This window comes from Hypomesus nipponensis, chromosome 21 (assembly GCF_054491055.1).
Source record: "Hypomesus nipponensis isolate SF chromosome 21, ASM5449105v1, whole genome shotgun sequence".
Classification (NCBI taxonomy): Eukaryota; Metazoa; Chordata; class Actinopteri; order Osmeriformes; family Osmeridae; genus Hypomesus; species Hypomesus nipponensis.
Genome location: NC_140381.1, coordinates 4,143,826 through 4,163,423, shown reverse-complemented (window position 1 = coordinate 4,163,423; position 19,598 = coordinate 4,143,826). Strand labels below are relative to the sequence as shown.

The 19,598-nt window shown below is 46.6% G+C and overlaps 1 protein-coding gene across 2 annotated transcripts; it reads left to right on the top strand.

Moving 5' to 3' along the window:
- Nucleotides 1-325: 325 nt before the first annotated feature.
- cxcl12b (chemokine (C-X-C motif) ligand 12b (stromal cell-derived factor 1)) lies at nucleotides 326-10,045 on the top strand. Of its 2 annotated transcripts, XM_084685377.1 has the most exons (4): nucleotides 326-497; nucleotides 3,253-3,370; nucleotides 6,656-6,739; nucleotides 7,321-10,045. In XM_084685377.1, the coding sequence occupies exons 1-4, from the start codon at nucleotides 428-430 to the stop codon at nucleotides 7,361-7,363; spliced, it is 315 nt and encodes a 104-aa protein (XP_084541503.1). In that variant the 5' UTR covers nucleotides 326-427; the 3' UTR covers nucleotides 7,364-10,045. The 2 variants fall into 2 exon arrangements, with proteins under 2 accessions (XP_084541503.1, XP_084541504.1); XM_084685378.1 differs by lacking the exon at nucleotides 7,321-10,045 and having other exon boundaries at nucleotides 6,656-6,743.
- The last annotated feature ends 9,553 nt before the right edge of the window (nucleotides 10,046-19,598 follow it).

Below are 19,598 nucleotides of genomic sequence, written 5' to 3'. Positions count from 1 at the left end.
GAGTGCCATGCATGGAGATAGACAGGAGAGTGAAAAAGAATGAGACAGATCGATAAAAAGGGAGAGAGAGAGAGAGAGAGAGAGAGAGAGAGAGAGAGAGAGAGAGAGAGAGAGAGAAGAGAGAGAGTGAACGGGAAAGAGAGAGAGTCTCTCTAGACACTTTCCCCTTTATTCCCAGCCAGCACATTAACAACTAAGGAAGCCCCCCCACCCCCTCCCCTCACGCTGTCGCTCCTCCCTCCCCTCCCCTTTCTCTTGAGAAAGTGGGAGTCTCTCTCCCCTCTCTCTCCCTCTCCCGCTCTCCCTCTCTTAACAGTCTGAGGAGGGGACCTGCTTGTCACACGCTGTCCTGGATTGTAGCGGCGAGCAGACTGAGACCTCCAGCCTCTTGTTAATCAGAGAGAAGAAGCAGACCCCAACACCTACCATGGATGTCAGACTCCTGTCTTTGCTAGCCCTGCTGGCTGTGGTGGCCGTGCATGTCCCAAACTCCACCGGTGAGTCTGCCTGAACAAAACCTCCTTTGCTGGGGGAACCGGTGCTCAGTTCCGTGTTGTCGGTTGGAGGATTTGTGTTTGTTTGGATGTTTGGGTTTGGTTTGGGGGGGTTTTCTGTTTTAATTCTCTGAGCGTTGTTATGCAGAAAAAGTTATGTTAACGAAAGGTTGTTTTGGCTGCTGTCTGTGGTTCATCAGCTGTTCAGGCAACTGTGGAACAGAGTTCAAGGAAGACTGGGGTGTTTAACACATGATGTGTAGTTTAAGAAACCTTTTGACATGGTGTGTTACACATGTTGTTTTGTTGCTGTGGCCAGTTTGGGCATTGTGGATTGTAAAGATTTTTGGTTAAGCTATGTTTTTCTAAGACCTGCTCACTCGAATGTCTTTGGTCCTTTCACAAACTTACATTTGACACGTTCTCTGTCATAGACAACGCTTGCTCAACATTCAACTTCATATTTATTAAGATGAAACCTTGAGGTCACCCTGAGGAGAGACACAGAGATGGAAAGAGAGAGAGAGAACGAAAATGAGATGGAAAGGAAGAGAGAGAGAGTGAGGGAGCTCAAAGTCAGAGAAGTGTTAAAGTTAAACATCTCAAAGGTCTGTGTTTATGCTAAGCTTGTTGTTTCAGCCCCGGAGGCACTCCTCATTGCATATTAAAGACCTCGGGAGTGTCGATATGTGTGTATTTGTCTTTTTCTCTCTGCTTTCTTTTAATTAGTTTCTAATTAGGGATGAACAATGCGCCGCTGATAAGTCTGGCTGCTCTCTTTGGGTCTCTGGTGTCAAATCTCCATAATGACTTCTTAGTTTGCATGACAACAGGCCCAGGTCATGTGTGAATCTGCAGTGTGATATTTAGAGGGAGGGAATTAGGTTTGTCTCGCCATTTGGCTCCCCGGACCCCGGTCTGTGTATGCGTGTGTCGACAGTTTGGTCGATCTTAAAGAAGAGGTTATTGTGTGCCATGAAGTCAAAGCTGACATATAAAGTGTGAAATTAGTTTTGACCGTAGACTATAGAGTAGAAATAGACTGCATCTCTAAGGTGATGATTGCTACATTTGGTTGAGTTCATCAATGTAGCCCATAAAATGTTAATCTTTGGGGGGCCCACATTTAAAAATGAAAAACCTCAACATAATAACCTGTCGATTTCTAATTATTTTTTAAACCCTAACAAATCTCTCTTCATCCATATCCCCCCAAAACCTCCTGCTCTTGACGTTTAGAACTCTGTATGACGGAACTAGGGAGATTAGCCGTCGTTCTAAGAATGTACTTCAGTTTAATTCTTATTGCTTCTTTTGATTCCGAGCCTAATCTCCGGAGTGTTCCGTGATAAAGGAGAAGAATATTGGAACCTCCAGTCTAGTAGAACCTTGAGGGTCCTTCTCAGAGGGACCGTATGAATGCGGGTAAAGAGAAAAGGCAGAAATAGTTTCATCGGACAATGAGTAAGGGCCGTAGTAAGTGTGTGTGTGTGGGTGTGGGTCTGACTTGAGTGTGCGTGTTATACTAATCTCTTTTTAATTAGTATTTTGTCAAGAGTAGGGGCAGGTAATGTATAGGTTCCCATGTATTGTTAATGGCAGATACTGTAGAAGGTTGAGATGAGGAACTGGTTAATTACATGTTTGTAATTACGTACCATCAAGTATTTACGAGGACACAGGGTAATTATTTTGATGTAAAACGCCCAAGCTTTGATGTTTTACTGTACAGGAGGAATCTAAAGGTGTTTGTGGGTCGGAAATGATTAACACTGGTTGAGCAAATACAGGGAGTGTTCACAGTGTGTTTGTAGAGAGAGTGAGTGAGTGTGTGAAGTGGCTGGTCTGTGATGTTTATGAGACTGCGCTGTTATACTGCGCAAACCTCTCACACTCGCACTGATTAGTTTACGATATCTGGGGCGAGCTCAGCTCCGTGTGTGGTTGGTCTGAAGTCTGATACGGAGGATGTGTCACGCTCTCTTTATGGGAGCTTGTCAGATCTAGAACCTAGAACCTTTTCATCATTCTGTTCTATAAATGATGCCAATCACACTGTCGGCTGTGAATGGTTCTAGATGAGCCCTAGTTGTGTTCAATGTTTCGAGTATTATCCATATATTTAAACTTTTTTTTAAATCTATCTCTATAAGCTATATCAATTAGGTAACATTTGAAAAAAATCTCTATTTATAATTTCTGTAATTATCTGACATGTTTTAATTGTATATTACACGAATATAACGATATATAAATATTTATATTGTCTATATTTTATATATAAATAATTAACTTAAAATATATTATTATTATTATTATACATTTTGTTATTTAATGTAGAATTTCTGTGTGTGTCACAGCTAGATTCTGGTATGACTAACTGTGTGTGTGTCACAGCTAGATTCTGGTATAACTAACTGTGTGTGTGTCACAGCTGGGTTCTGGTATAACTAACTGTGTGTCACAGCTGGGTTCTGGTATAACTAACTGTGTGTGTGTCACAGCTAGATTCTGGTATGACTAACTGTGTGTGTGTCACAGCTAGGTTCTGGTATGACTAACTGTGTGTGTGTCACAGCTAGGTTCTGGTATAACTAACTGTGTGTGTGTCACAGCTGGGTTCTGGTATAACTAACTGTGTGTGTGTCACAGCTGGGTTCTGGTATGACTAACTGTGTGTCACAGCTGGGTTCTGGTATGACTAACTGTGTGTCACAACTCGGTTCTGCTATGATTAACTGTGTTCTGTGTCCCACAGCCAAGCCCATCAGCCTGGTGGAGAGGTGCTGGTGTCGCTCCACTCTCAACACGGTGCCCCAGAGGTCCATCAGGGAGCTCAAGTTCCTCCACACCCCCAACTGCCCCTTCCAAGTCATGTGAGTCAGACAGCTGTGCTCAGCCTACGTGTGTCCATCTGTGTGGGTTTGTCCTGGTCCTGGTCCTTGTCACTGGACCGTTTCCCTGGTCCTAGTCCTGGTCCTCTGGTGCCCTGGTCCTCTGGCCCTCTGGTCCCCTGGCCCAGTCCTGTGCAGGTTGAGCTCCTCTTACCCAGTCACCAGGAGCTGCTGGTTGGGTCAGGTGTGTCAGGGCTGGGCTGTAGACACGCGGGAACACCAGCGGTCAGCGCTGCAGTGACACACCAGCACTCCTCAACAACAGGCTGGCCTCGTGAGCGGTGCGTACAGGAAGCACAGCAATGCTGGAGCAGGGGTCAGCTCAGAACACCCGGTCCACTCACAGAGATTAATGATGTTTTATATTGCATCGTGCAGAACATGAGTCTTCGAGGGAGTTTTGGCCTGCTGTGGAGAATATGGAGGGAGAGAGAGAGAGAGAGAGAGAGAGAGAGAGAGAGAGAGAGAGAGAGAGAGAGAGAGGGAGAGGGAGAGGGAGACGGAGACGGAGAGAGAGAGAGAGGGGGAGAGAGAGAGAGAGGGGGAGAGAGAGAGAGAGGGGGAGAGAGAGAGAGAGGGGGAGAGAGAGAGAGGGAGAGAGAGAGAGGGGGAGAGAGAGAGAGAGGGGGAGAGAGAGGGGGGAGAGAGGGGGAGAGAGGGGGAGAGAGAGAGAGAGAGAGAGAGAGGGGGAGAGAGAGAGAGAGAGAGAGGATGTAGTTACTATCGCTCTTTCCCAATGGAGAAGGACAGGCTCAGATTATAACAACGTGAGGAAGGGAGCGAGAGAGGGAGGGAGCGAGGGAGGGAAAAGGCTGGAGGGGGGGATTTTGTTTTGCTAAGGAAACAATTATTAGGGGTCAAAGTAATTACCTTTGTGTTTTATCTGACCTTCCATGTCCCTTATCCAGAACCCTTCACTCCCCCCTCCAGTACTCCCTCTCCCTCAGCCGACTGACGATCAGTCAGATTTCCATGGCCTGGAACACATTAATCGCCATGCCTTGCGCAGTTGCAATCTATAGAAATTGAACCGGCAAAAGGCCAAAGTGTTACAAAGAAGGGGAGGATTTGGTGATGGTGGGGGGTGGTCGGGTGGTGGGGGGGCTTTACTCTGCCATAGGGTCAGGGAAGACACTCACTGTTCTTGCCAGGGCACAACCTCTTTCCCCTCTCTGCCCTCACACACACACACACACACGAGCACGGCAAAGATAGTGACACAAAGTTATTTAGTTTGGGACTTCTCCCCTCCCTCCACAAACAGCAGGGGGGTGAGAGACAGGACCCGCTCTGATATCTCTACTGCCTCAGATGAAAGAGGAAGGGTAACATTAGACACCCCTGCCCAACCCCCGCTGCCCAGACCCCCACCCAAACACCCTCCTCACCCCTCCTGCCTGGTCTGGCCTGGTCTGGTCTGGCTGTTGGTATTAACTTGCTGTGAAGTAATTACTACCTGCTGCTGGCAGGCCTCAGTCCCTCACATTCCAGCCAAGTCAATTACAACTGGCTCTCCGTCAGTCACTCTGAGAGCAGACAGGTACAACACGCACACAACACACACACGCACGCACAATTACACACACACATACACCACCCACTCACACACACACACACACACCTACACCCACACGCACAATTACACACACACATACACGCACCCACTCACACACACACACACATACACCCACCCACACACACAATTACACACACACAATTACACACACACACCCTTACACACACATCTAAATAAATCCTCCCACTAAACAGATTATCTCCGACTCTGTAGATAGAATAAAAGCGGAGAGCATCCAGCAAGACGGACAGACAGGGGTTGGGTTACACTCCTGTTTGGGTAACTGATTCAGTTTGGCTGAGGGGGAGGAGGGGCTTGGCTGGTCTTTTATGTTGTGGGCTGGTTTGGCCATTTGTTTGATTGGAGGCAGACGGGGGCTCAATGTGTGTGTGTGTGTGTCTATGTGAGTGTGAGCGAGTGTGTATGCATGTGTAAAGGTGTGTGTGTGTGTGTGTGTGTGTGTCAGGGTGGAAGACAGATTGATCTGAGAAGCGGTGAAGGAGTGCTGAAAGTCAGGTCAGAGGTGAGGAGGAATGTGTTTAATTTACAGGGGCATGTGATAGGGAAGGAGAGAAAACTCTCAAAGTTGTTAACTCCTAAACACAACCTTTTGACACCAGGGTGTGAGATCCATATGTTTGGGGAAAAAGTAGTTGAGCTCTTTAAAATCTCCCCTAGTACCCTGAAAGCTGTAATATCCCAAACTGGAATAAGAGGTGTTGGTTAATGTGACACATTCTCTCCCAAACATTTGGATTGGTTCTCTATCAACAGTTGAACCACCCAGTTGCTATGTGGAGCCTCACCGCTTCAATCAGTCAAGCTGTTCTTGCGCTTGACGTTAGAACACCCTCCGGTGTTCTGTTTCCATGCTCCAGAACTGTGTGACCAGGGGTGTGTTGTTCTAGAACACCTGTGACTGAGTGGAACCAGGAGTGTCACTTGGGGACTGAATAACGTGGGTGTTCTTCTGATGTGGGGCTGACAATCCTCAGTTTCAGGATTGGACATATTTGGTGTAGTTTTTTTTTTTACATCAATAGCATAGCATTGTCAATGCTTTAAGATGCTGTGTTTGTTTAATTGAACATTTTATTTCATTTCTAAGAAAATTATTAAATAATAACAAAATAACAAAATGGCATTTAGCACAAGAAGAAATGTTGTGCCTGCGTGTTGTCCCTGCGAGAAAAAAAATCTGCCACTACGGTAAATAAATCTCTCTCTGACGAGGAAACAAAGGATGATTCAAAGTGGCACCCAACCTGCACCCCTGGTCTACAACAGGTTAAAGGTCTGATTACAGTTTGACCGTAATATGACCGCAATGGACCACAGATAAGGGCACTGAGTCTCCATGGCTCGACTGTTCGACAGAGTGAGAAGTATGCTGGCTATCTCCAGACCTCCCTAAAACCACAGGACCTGTACTCCACCATCTGATAAGGACAGGGACATTAGCGGGGCGTTCGGGGAAATTTAAACTTGTCTCTCTGGTTCTGTTTCCCTCCCTTCTCTCTCTCTCTCTCTCTCTCTTTCTCTCTCTCTCTCTCTCTCTCTCTCTCTCTCTCTCTCTCTCTCTCTCTCTCTCTCTCTCTCTCTCTCTCTCTCTCTCTCTCTCTCTCTCTCTCTCTCTCTCCTGCCGCTTTCCCTGCTCTCTCTCCGTCCTTTCATCCCTCTCTCCTCCACAGTGCCAAGCTGAAGAACAACAGGGAGGTGTGCATTAACCCGGAGACCAAGTGGCTGCAGCAGTACCTGAAAAATGCTATTAACAAGTAAGGAGAAACCTCCTCCTCTCCTCCCTCCCTCCACTTCTCCTCCCTCCTACTCCTCCTTCCTCCTCCTCTTTCCCCTCCCTTCTCCAACATTGTTTCAGAATTGTGTTCATTTCTGTTCACTGTGTATGACTGTGACAGCAGGGGTTAGCGTCATGTAGCTCAGCACCGAGGCAATAAGCAATAACATAAACACCAATAAACGCTCACAATCAACTTTAATGTCAAGCCTAATGAGTCAAGCAGAATGGGGTTTAAAGGCTCGCATTCCTCGTCAAACTTTATAGAGCGTCTGGCGATCATTATCACCACTCAGCATGTCTGCTTCTTTCACCCTGTAAACTTCTAAGGGAGGGAGAGGATGTGACAACAAACAAACATGTTTTTGTCACCAATGAGGTCTAATTACTAAATGTCTTTATTTGCATTGTTAGTCATTTATATATATATATATATTTGTGTTTTTTGTTTTACATCATCATAATATTCATGTAAATAAGGACAAGGAAAAAGGAAATTAAAAAGAATGGAATTAGTAGCAAATTTAAGCTGATTGTTTTCCCTATCCCGTCTCTCTTCAGGGTGAAGAAATCCAGAAGACGTAACAACATCAGCAACAACTAAAGGGGGATAAACAGTACTCGGCTGGGCCAACCTGGCAACCCCGTGTCACCGCCCCCCTCTCCCACTCCCCCCTCACTCCCTTCATAGATACGCAACACACATCGTGTATAGTCCACCTGTCTGGATCACTTCCTGTCCCAGGCCTTTACCACCTCTCGACCACACCTCCCCTGCTGCTACACACCAAGCTTCCTCACCCCATCCCCCCCACGGCCTCCTCCTCTTCCTCCCCCTCCTCTTCCTCCCCCCCCTCTTCCTCCCCCTCCTCTTCCTCCCCCCTCTTCCTCCTCCTCCTCTTTCTCCCCAGCACCAAGTGCAATTATACCATTTTATAGTGTTTGTGTGTTTGTATGAACGTATAAAGTTATTCCTACTTCACAAAGTCTCAAAGGGACGTCACGCCCGGGGCTCGGTCTCACACTTGACGGGGCTGAGAAAAGGATTGTGGGTAATCCCAGGGAGTGGGTTCTGAATCAAGAGGGGCCCTGGGACATAGGAACAGGGCTGGCCAATGGGAAGTGCCCACTCTGTAAAATGTGACCTATCAGGGCTAGTTTTGGGCTCATAAAACGGAGATGTGACCAATCAGGGCTTCCTGCTCAGGGAAGCTAGACACACCATTGGTTGAACGACCAACAGTCAGTGGAGGACTAGTGAAACACATGCATGATGGGAGGTGGGCTGTAGCTCATGAAGTTTGAAGCCCTGACACAGCATGTATTTTACAGTGTCATTTCTATTGGAGGAAGGCTGTACACTGAATGGCGATGTCATTGACACACATCAGTGTGTATCTAACTCAGAAAAGGTTTATCAGGATTTCTAGACGTTACGTGAATCTGTTATAGGACAAGCGGCTGGGTGTAAAAGCCAACAGTATTGTATTATTGTGTTCTACAGCTAATTTTGTGGGGAAGATATCTACTTTGGGTGATTTACTCACCAAGTGCCAATGTTGTAAGACTATGGCTCTGTTGGTTAGGATTGTAAGAAATGTTATTTGTATAAATGCAGCTCTTTTTGAATGTGAAGTTTTTTAGTTTTTCGCTACAAGGCAATGAATCAGTTACAACAACCAATCTCAGCCAAATGATATGTCATCATGAAACCACTTTCTCAGTTTTCCAAACAACAAAAAATAAATTTACAGTGTTTGGTTTTATCGTGACAGTCAGTTAACTCATTTCCAAACCAGCTTTCAACAGGAAATTAAACAACTGTTGCAAAGAAGTTAAGAATATAATATCTCAAGTGATCCAACATTCATTTTTTGAGGGACCATAAAGCTACAATTCAGTAAGGTCACACAAATCCCTTTACTTTCTGCAATATCAGCTGTCACATTGAAAATGAATGTACTATAGTAATAAATAACATTCTGATTCTATAACATCATTCTGATTCTATAACAACATTGTATGTTAGAAGCTTCTGTATTGTCTTTTTAAATGCATTGTTTTTTATATATAATCAAAAGATAAAATTGAATTACATAGTTTATTCAGTACTAAATGAAGGCCTATATAGACAGTAATGTATCCAAATTCACAGTATTACCACAGGAAAAAATGTCCATTCTAACTTTTTACTCACTCTACCACAGTTTACCACTTATAAAGTCCCTACAAGTTAAAGGTTATATGTTTTTTAAAGGCTAGATTTTTTTATACGAATATTTTAATCAATTTCTTGGGTTAAAATGATTAGCTTTAACAACAGCCACCTATTAGGAAAAAGTAGAGGCTTATTAAAAACAAATTCCATTCCTTGCTTGATTTGTCCATCTCTTGAGGGGACATGTCCTTATCAACCAATCATCTGAGCTAAACTCAGGCCCCAGTGCAATATGGGTAAATCAAATCAATCTGGCCGGGAATCCAACACACACACACAAAACATTAACTGTTATTGTTTGGTCACCCGAGGAGGGCAATTAGTCAACACAACGACGTAGTCCTTCCTCTTTCTCTAGAACATCATGCTCGTGATTTTTCTTATTTGCCCCCCCCCCCCCCCCCTCCCCCTTTTCAACTGCCCAAGTAAAAATATGATGTGTCGATGAGACCACTAAGCCAAAACGTAGAACAATACCTTCAAGTTGAGTTCCCTGAGAGCAGCATGTGTTTCTAATCTAACGACTCCCTTCAGGGAAAACTCACGCTCTGTTTTCAATGCCTCCATTTTTATTTTTTACTGTCAAACCAGAATTGTAGATGTGTTATATGCAGGATTTATTTGTGTGAATCGGTTTAGTTTGGGTATTTGGTAATTGTATGGGTTGTCATTGGGTTTCATGAGAAAAATGAGGATGTAAGGTCCGATTACCAAATGTCATGCCCAAAATTATACCCTAAATATAGATTTCTTCCCTTGAGTGACTTGACAGTCACTACATTACCATTACATTTCATTCAGTCAGATGTTTTTTATCTAAAGCAATGTATAAATGGTAGAAAGGCCTTCCCCTGTAGTGTTTATGTCCTAACTGTCTTCAAGTGGTGCTTTCTTACCCCCAAACAATGTGAAAATATTGTTCAATTCTTTTGAGGCAGCTTCGTAAGTATACTTAATTCTTGTCTTTGTTTAACATCTGTATTCTCACGGTTTGTAAACCAAGGGGCAATATAACATGCTATATAAGATACTCACCCTTTTTTTTTTCAATAAATACATAAAAAAGTTTCTAATTGATCATGTGTTTCCATTTGGTTAGTTTGTTACCTAGGAAACATCACAGTGAATCTATCCACTCCAATAAATTGAGCTTAAACTTTTAGTTTAACCCCCTAAAATCTGTCAGTTGCCCCAAAACAAACAATTAATATCAATGTCAGAGAAAACAGACAGGAAAAGTGGACACACTGTAAGAGAGAAGTTTGGACCCTAGTTATCCAGCCCAGGGTGTATACCAGAACGCACCTGCTTAAACAGTCAGTTCCCTCCAGAACCAGAACCCAAACCACCTCACTCAAGAACCACAACATTACTGCGGCGGAGCGGATAACTCAACGCAACGAGCAGTCGCCGTTCTGCTCCCGAAACCAAACCCTCAGACCAGAACAGAGCAGGCAAAGAGTCAGCCTCTCAACAGCCACGTCCAACTGTTTCACACCTGAGGTATTTTAATGTATATTCATTAGACACGGCGCTCCACCGGTCCATTACACCGGGGACTCAGCGGGAGTGTATAAAACTGTCAACTCCAATAAAACAGAACCACTAACAGTGTATTCATTTCAAATCGCAGCCTCCTCCTATACATTCACATCCTAACTGGAGCTGGGATTTGGAAGCCCACCAATCAATTAGATTTTTTTCAAGGATCGGAGTTTGGGTGTTTTGTAGGTGTCATGGACACATTTAGAAATAATCCCGTGATTTACGCGAGGTGTCTGCCAAGCTGAGTCCTCGCCCACAGCAACTCGGTAACACTCGTAAAGCAGGAACAGTGTTTTGCGAACACGATCTCTTTAACACGGGGCACTGGGACCTCTTTTGGGGAGGAAATGTGAGAAAAGGGGGGAAATGGCTGATTCAACAATCCTCCATATAAAGGGAGAAACCACCCTTAAAAACCTTCTGAATTACTGTAAACACACAGACTGCTCGTAGCCGAGCGCACCGACAGATACACGTATGAAGCACAGTGATCCAATCAAAACCCACGCCGGTTCCCTGTCCAGCCTTGCACTGGTCCTGGATCCAACAGCAACCGCAAGAAACATCCAGATGTTTCTGGCTCCGTGCTGCACCTATCAGGTCAAATCACCAGAGACGGTGAACATAACCAGGCCGGACTATAAATTGCCCAGCTGATTAAATCCCGGGGATTGCAGGTAAGCCGGCGTAATTTGGGGCTCTGGAGCGTAGATCTTTGAACAAGTTAATACCAGGTCTGCTGGATGGGCGGTAATGAGAAACATGTTTGGTGGAAAACCACACAGGGGTCATCCGTGTGTGTGTTTAAATGTGTGTGTGTTTGAATGTGTGTGTGTATCCATCACTTCCAGGGGCGCTGACAGTGAGCGATGTGGCCTGGCTGGGTTCAGATTCGGTGTCTAATCTGTCGTCTGTCCAGCAGCAGAGTTGGCCTCTGACAGACCACTTCTGGAGGAAGATCCGCTCGCGCACACGCTGGATCCATACATCCTCATCGGGAAGTGTGCATGTAGACTAGAACTGAGAGGGAAAGAGAGCACACACACACACAGTACCCTCACACACACACACACAGTTCCCTCACACACACACACACACACACACAGATACACACACGCAGTGCACACCTGGCTAAACTTAACCTACTGTACAGGCGTGGGCTCTGTCACACTCTCTCAGTGACCTGTTCCCCGTAACATGTGTTGGGCCCCTGGACCCCCTGACTCTGCAGTGGCCCCCGCCTCGCGAGGCCCCTTCCCCCCCCACCGGGGCCCCGAACACCGGTCCGTGTTCAGGCCCCAGATACACAGAGCACACACCATTAGGATGCACCCCCATGAACACAAAGAACACCAGTTAGCTTTCATTGGTTTGGGCCGAGCTTGTCTTGAACAATCAGTCTTAATTTGAAAAACTTGGGGGGATAGTGGGGGTGAAAAATAGGAAGGCCCCCCCAGGGACAAAAGAGTTCACAGTTCCTGCGCTTGTAGTGGAACAGCGTCCAACCCCCCCCAACCCCCTCTTTGTGATCAAATGGTCGTGCGTAAGCGCAAACAGATCTGGAAGGCTCTGGAATGTTGTCAGATCCATCACGGTCCAGGCCAGAATGTTTCCCTAACCTTGAGATGACCATGGGGGTCACCGACGTTGCTATTGGAAACAGGTTGGTCACTTTGAATAGGGGGGGCAGGGAGGAGGGGGAGGGGGGAGGGAGAGACAGAGAGAGACAGAGAGAGAGAGACAGAGAGAGAGACGCAGAGAGAGAGAGTCGCAGAGGGAGGGAGAAGGAGAAGTGGGGGAAGGAGAGATGGAGGGGACAGAAGAGGGAGAGTAGAGAGACAGAAAATAAACTCCAAATCTCTATCATCCTTCACAGTTTGTGAGCCCCTAACCCAAGACAAATTTCTATCATTATGCACTGATCAATGGGATATTTGTTTCCTGAACAAGGCTTCAAGGCTACAAGGCTTCTCACAGTCTTCCTGCTCTGAGTCACACAGAGAAGCTCCATTGGCTCAAGAGTACAGTGGAAATCCCTGCTATTTCCTGCATTGGGCCAGCGGCACGCACTGGGTGAGATTAGTCGACGAACTGCAGAAGAAGAACACGCAAGGACATGAACCTCCAAGCGCATCAACTTCCTGACATAGGATAAACCACGGAGAGAGGCTCTAGAGCTTGAGAATGCCCCAAGTCTTTTAAAGACGTCTTAGTTCTCTCCACCGGGGTCTGTGACAACATAAAACAGTTTATCAAGCTTATCCGTGGTTAGTTTTTAATGTGGAATATCATGTAGAGAGTACAGCTTACTGTCTACTCGTATTTCCCAAAATTTGGGCTTCATAGTTCTCCTCTTTTGAATCTTTTCCCGGGGGCCAAGTAAGAAAGTGAGGAAAGTTCATTCAACACCTTTTCTCAGAGCCAGGCCACAAAATGCTTTACAAAAGTAAAATAGTTACAAATAAGACCCTAAAACTCACAACCATAAAACCATACCAACAATAAAAAAAGAAAAGGAAGTAGATGCTCGGCCCGTTGCTTTTTCTGACTCATCAATCTAACAAGTCTTCATTCTCTAACAGAAGCTTAGAGTCCTTAACAAAATCATGTCATGACGTCACATGCCCACGTGTTTGCTGTGTGGAAAGCCTGTGTGTACAAACAGGTGTAACATTACAACATGTCTATGTAGACGCACGTGTCACAGTGAAGGAACAGCTCTCGGTGTCACACCCCCAAAGTTCTCGACACCTCAGACCAGGACATGGAGGAGAGACCATGGGAGAGTTCTCTTCTTTCTCTCTCCTCAGACCTGGGCTCAGAGGAGAGAGACCGTTTTACATTGAGTCATGTAGCAGACGCTCTTATCCAGAGCGACTCACAGTAAGTACAGGGACATTCCCCCCCGCGAGGCAAGTAGGGTGAGGTGCCTTACCCATGGACACAACGTCATTTGGCACGGCCGGGAAATCTAACCAGCAACCTTCTGATTACTAGCCCGATTCCCTAACCACTCAGCCATCTGACCCCCCTGACCAATGTGCATCTGACAAGCCTCTTTTGCTATTGGGTTTACTGGAAAAAGATTCTGGAATTATCTAGGACTCTTCTGCCCGACCCCTGACGAGGGTCAAGTTTCTCTCTAAATCAGTAGGAGTTTGGACAACACTGCGGAAATATCCAGAACACGCACTTGGTGTTTGGCAGAGAAAGAGAGGAGGGGGGGTGGAAGGGGGGAGGGATGGAGGGAGGGAGAGTTTGTGTAATGGTGAGTTTGTGTGTCTGTGAGAGCAACACGAAACCTTGTTCTATTTTAATACGATCTTAAAGGTGTAATTGTGTGAACATCACACTGCTACATGAAGGGGGGGGGGGGGGGGGGCACCTCCCACACACCACTGGAGTTTTTCAAGACGTATTAGCCAAAAAACATCAACGTAAACAGTCTTCAAGTGATTTCTCATCGGCGATGAATGCTGACAACTTAAAACGAGCCCCCCATTAGGGCTCTGTCAAAATACAAGGGTTTTGGAACCAAACTCGCTCCACCATAGCCAAGGTTTAGGGCCAGTGTACTCTTTATGGAGGCTGATGTGCGACTCGGAGCAGAATTCTCATGCTTGGGGAAGAGAGGTGGGGTCACTTGGTGTGTGTGCCAATACTCATGTGTGTCTGGACTTTTGGAGCTCCTATAGAATGTGGAACCACATCTTTGCAATCTGAGGAAGCCGTTTCTCTGTTTGGATCGATGTGGATACGGAGCGAGAGATGTCTTTCCTCACACTTGGAAACCTCACACGTTAGGGAACTGAGAGAGTTCCTCTTTGGTCCGATGATGGACGTTTGGGTCCGCAGGTAGAGGAATCCCACTTGGTTGATTGAGAAGGAAGATACGTCTATCCCTGTCTGAAGGGTTCCTGAATCACACTTCCCCGGTGAAATACACACAATTCTAAAGTTACACACTTGCACATTTGTACATTGTAATGTACCTGTTGTACATTGTAATGTCATCTACCGCTTGTCCGGGGATCGGGTCGCGGGGGCAACGACCTAAGCAGGGAGCTTCCACCACCTCTTCCTGGGGGACCCCGAGGCGTTCCCAGGCCAGCCGAGTGACATAGTCCCTCCAGCGTGTCCTGGGTCTTCCCCGAGGCCTCTTCCCAGTGGGACGTGCCCGGAACACCTCACCAGGGAGGCGTCCAGGAGGCATCCTAATCAGATGCCCGAGCCACCTCAGCTGGCTCCTCTCGACGCGGAGGAGCAGCGGTTCTATGCTGTATAAATGTCAATTTTCCGGCACTTGATGTTGTCGTTAACGTAGCCTTTGTATTCTCTCCTATGTGAACGCAGGCTGTAAAAGTATTTTCCCCAAGTAGGACTATAAAGATGACCTTGAACCTCCCACTCGGTTGACGATGGATGGTTAAGGTTGAAAGTTATTTTTGTACATTTGAACGTTGCTTCATCAGAATGAAATATGCACCTCCTTATGACCCCTAGTCTAAGAGTGTATTCTGGTGGAAAATGACAAATCATGAGAAACATGGATCGCAGTACGCACACACACAGACGGGCACGCACAACAACAAACACACATGAACATACAAACACACTGGCACAAAACGAGCACACACACACACACACACACACACAAGCCATCATCTTACAGTATAGTCTAGCAAACTGAAGTTTACCCATTCTTGCTTAGTAGACAAATAAACTGCAAGGAGAGCTATGGGTGGGAGAGTAGGCAAAACACTCACAAGCTTAGACACTAATACACACACACACACACACTCACACACACCCGTTCACACACACCCATTCATACACACACACACACACACACACGTTCACACACACACACACACACTCACACCCACACACACACACTCACACACACCCGTTCACACACACACACACGTTCACAAACGCAGTAAAACGGTACAGTGAGCGGCAACTGAGCCGTAACATCCATCCCGCAGCGCCGGGGGTCATGTGACACAGGTTCCAGAGGTCAAGGGTCATGAGACTACCTTGGGTGGCATGGTGCTCCTCGTCCTCCCCCCTTCCCTCCTTCCCTTCCTCGTTCCTCAGGATCCCTCCCTAAATGTCCCTCTGGAGGACACTGAGGACTTATTATAGATGTGAACGAAGAAGGGGAGACGGAGGCAGGACACATTCTCAGAACCGGGGGGCCGCGTCGCAGCACAACGGCACAGCGGAGCGAGGATCTGAATTCCCCCGTTTAACATTAGACTGGGAAAGGAGCAGACGAAAGGTTGGTGAGACGTTTTCTGATGAGTCTGTAGATTAGGAAAACCCTGACCCTATAGTGATGCTGGCAGGGGAAGAGAGAGAAGGAGAGAGAGAGAGAGAGAGAGAGAGAGAGAGAGAGAGAGAGAGAGAGAGAGAGAGAAGGAAAGAGAGAGAGAGAGAGAGAGAGAGAGAGAAGAGAGAGAGAGAGAGAGAGAGAGAGAGAGAGAGAGAGAGAGAGAGAGAGAGAGGGGCCCCCTCTCACACATGTTCAGACTGAGGCTGTGTGGGGCAACATAAGTGTAATTACCAACCTGGGATCACATATAGCTGAATCCATCTAAATGTGCGAGTGAGTGTGTGTTATCGGCCAATCTCTAAAGTACTGAATGATGGAAGCGGACGTGGCAGGTTAAAGGCTATAGGTGGAGGTTGTTATGAAAAACAACATCCCTTTACTCCACACACACACATCACGTAATCCTTCCTAGATGGCTAGATAGGCCCTGCACAGCTGATGCATTCATAATGCTAAGTAGCTCCGTCAACCAACATAGAGAGAGAGAGAGAAAGAAAGAGAGAGCCATGCCACAGCAATAAAGCACCGCGATGAAGAAAGCGAAGGGCGAGATTAGGTTTGGGGAACCGCACGACCAGATGTAAATCTAGACGATGAACGGACCATGGCGGGTTCGTGACTGCCCCCCCCCACCCCCCCACCCCCCCCCCCCCCACCCACACCTCCCCCCACCCATCAGACCCAGCAGAGCCGCATTCTTGGTGGGAGAAATACGGCTGCCGGCTGTCCGGAGGCCGGGCCCTGCATTGGCCCCGTCTGCTCTCTCCACTTTGACGGTAGACAGAGATCTGGAGCTCTGAGAGGACGCTAACATTGGATGAACTCGTAGCCGTGGACGGGTTAATTCACGAGTGTGTGTCAAACGCGCCAAGGTATCCCGGAACGACGGGCCTGTCGGCGTATTGGTGTCCTCACCACAGGGGGGTCGAGGAGATCCGGGGCGGGGCTGAGCGGAGGGCGGTGGGTTGGAGGGAGGCGTGACGGAGATAGCGAAGGCGATTTGACGCCGCTGCAGGGTTGATGGTGTCAGTGCAGGGGGGGGGGGGGGGGGGTGAGGAGGGGTGAGGAGGGGAGAGGGGGGGAGAGGGGGGGAGGGGGAATAAGAGGAGAATGTGAAAAGAGGGAGTGAGAGAGAAATAAGAGAAGGGAGGAAGGGAGGAAGGGAGGGAAGATCGACAGGCAAAAGGAGAGACGAAGGGACCTTGAAAGAGAAGTGTTTTCATAACAAAATGAATACAACACCAGGCAAACGTAACAAGGGGTTTCAAAACATGAAACCCAGGGGGAGAATAAACCGTACGTTCTTAATCACACGGGCAGCAGACAGGCACCCAATCACACAGCCAGCCAATGACCACAGCCGTGCTTTAAAAGTCACTCCGTTGAGTTTTTATTGACATAAGACCAACGTAGACATGTCTCTGAAGCCTAATGAGCATCCATCACTCACAGACACCAGCGCTTGATTGGTGGGTCTCGTACTGACTCCTGTCATGCCGTTGGCCAAAACAAGTACTCCTTCGCCACCCCCACCCCAAGCAGACCAATCACAGTGACCCTTGTAACGAATGACGTCTGAAAATGTAGAATCAAGCCAAGTCAAACTTGTTAACATCGTAAAAGAGTCGTATAAACGACCAGATGGGATTAGGTTGATTCAGGTCTGTTGTCTTGTGTCTTGTGGAGTTTTAATGAGCGTGTTTTGGGAAGATGGTTTAATAAATTGTGGTGCGATGAGAATTGATGTCTGAAATATTTTCTCAAAGTACAGAGTACAGTTGCGTCTCTGTTAATATGAGATTTCCCAGACTGAGTGCAGCATTAAACCCTCATCAGGATAAACTAGAGAAAACATGACTAAGTGCTGGTTCGCAGACTCAGTAGGGAGTGATTCTGTTTTGCAATATTTCAATGCTGAAATGGTCTTATGATGTGATTTCAGTTTTTTCATTTTCTCCACATCTTTCTGTTTCTCTCTTTCTGTCTCCCTTTATCCATGTGTTTCTCTCTGTGACCGATGATCCTAAACCAGGGTGGTTTCCTGAAACAACCAGACTACACAGCAGCTCTATTGTTGAAACTCCATATCCCATGAGCACTGCACCCTACTACTAATGCAAAACGCATTTTGTAGAAACAACAGGCTCAAGGGTATGTGATACTGTCAGGTCAAACCGACACAATTCTTCCTCTGCGTCTTACATTTGAGGTGAACGAGTTACTTGTATTGAAAAAATGCAAATGAAAGTATTTTAATAGAAATAAGAAGTAGTTTACTGTAAAAGTGGGAAGTTGGGAAAGTTTGAATAAAAAGGACATGGTACGATTGTAAAAGGCGGAGGGCCGGAATGTATATTTGTCTTTCCAACGACTAAGGCGATTCATCATGATATGTTTCTTCCACCGCCGGCGGGGGTTCGTAATCCATCCTGATTGGTTGATGCGACGTCACCTGAGGCAGTCCACGTCACCTCCGATTGGACACCTGTGGAAGATCAAACTCCACCCACCTGTTTAACGTCAGCCAACAGAACACCCAGTTGCTGGACCCAAACACAGCTGATGCCATGAAAACAGTAGCAGTGGAGCTGCTACCGTGGCCTGGTGAAGTGATGCTCAAGACATGCAGCACATCACATTTCAAGACAACTTCTTGCTGTCTTTGTTGAGGTTTCTTTCTTTTATAAATCATGACACGCCACTTTTGTGGTGGAGGGAGGTTTGTGTGTGTCCGTTGTGCTGTCCCTAACCACAGGCATACACACACAAACACACACACATACACACCAATGTTTGCCTTCTAATCTGAAAGAGATGGTTGATATCAGAGTAATAACTTTTCATGACCTTATTGTAATTGGAATCTACCACTAACCCTGTGTCGCGGGTGGGTGAAGCGTACACCCCCGAACGTGGTCTGGTCCAGGCCTCACAGTCTGTTTCCTCACCTCATCACTACCAGATGGAACAGTCCATTAGCTAAGTACTGGATCTGAGGTGGAGATAATGGGATTTCACAGTTCAGAGAGACTGTTGTTGGAGTCAGCTACCAGGCATTGATGACAATGCAATACAGACGGCCCTCTGGGCAGAAGAAATGATCAAGTGTTGACCCTTTCCATAGGAGACGCACACATCCACTTGAACGTCTCCTGGGGGTGTTAGTTTAACTTCCAAAGGTCGCACTCTCAGATATTCAACCTCCACAACCGAACATACACACTTAGCGTGTTTCCTGATGAACAACTAACTCTTGAAGACGGCTTCACACACGCATGCTAGGAAGGGCAAATATTAAGTTGGTTTAGTTCAAGGACCAAGTTGATCCAGCAGGATCGTACTTTAAAACCAAACAAGGCCCCACAGGTTTTTAAGACAACCTAAGATCTATGTGATAAAACGTCTTTGACTGACTGATCGGTAATATAAATATCTATGTTGGAGACGGGGGAAGGATGCAGGTTTCATTGGCCAGCTGAGCAAATATCACCACAGGAGGAAATCATAGGGTCAGAGAAAGGAAAATGGAGAAGATGTAGAGAGCGATAGACGAGCTCTGTACTCAGTGTTTGCATAGTGAGAGAGGGATAGAGGAAAGGGTGGAGAGATGGATGGATGGATAAGCGGAGGGATGGATGAATATGTGGATGGACGAATGGATGGATGGATGTCTTGATGGGTCATCGACATCTACTTTTTTATGAATTAGCAAATTAAATCCATCACCCTCTCTTATCA

Excerpts from the sequence above, each read along its gene's own strand:
- cxcl12b (XM_084685377.1), top strand. The coding sequence starts at position 428 with ATGGATGTCAGACTCCTGTCTTTGCTAGCCCTGCTGGCTGTGGTGGCC. Across the intron at positions 498-3,252 it reads GCATGTCCCAAACTCCACCG|CCAAGCCCATCAGCCTGGTG; the intron begins GTGAGTCTGCCT and ends TGTGTCCCACAG. Across the intron at positions 6,740-7,320 it reads CTGAAAAATGCTATTAACAA|GGTGAAGAAATCCAGAAGAC; the intron begins GTAAGGAGAAAC and ends GTCTCTCTTCAG.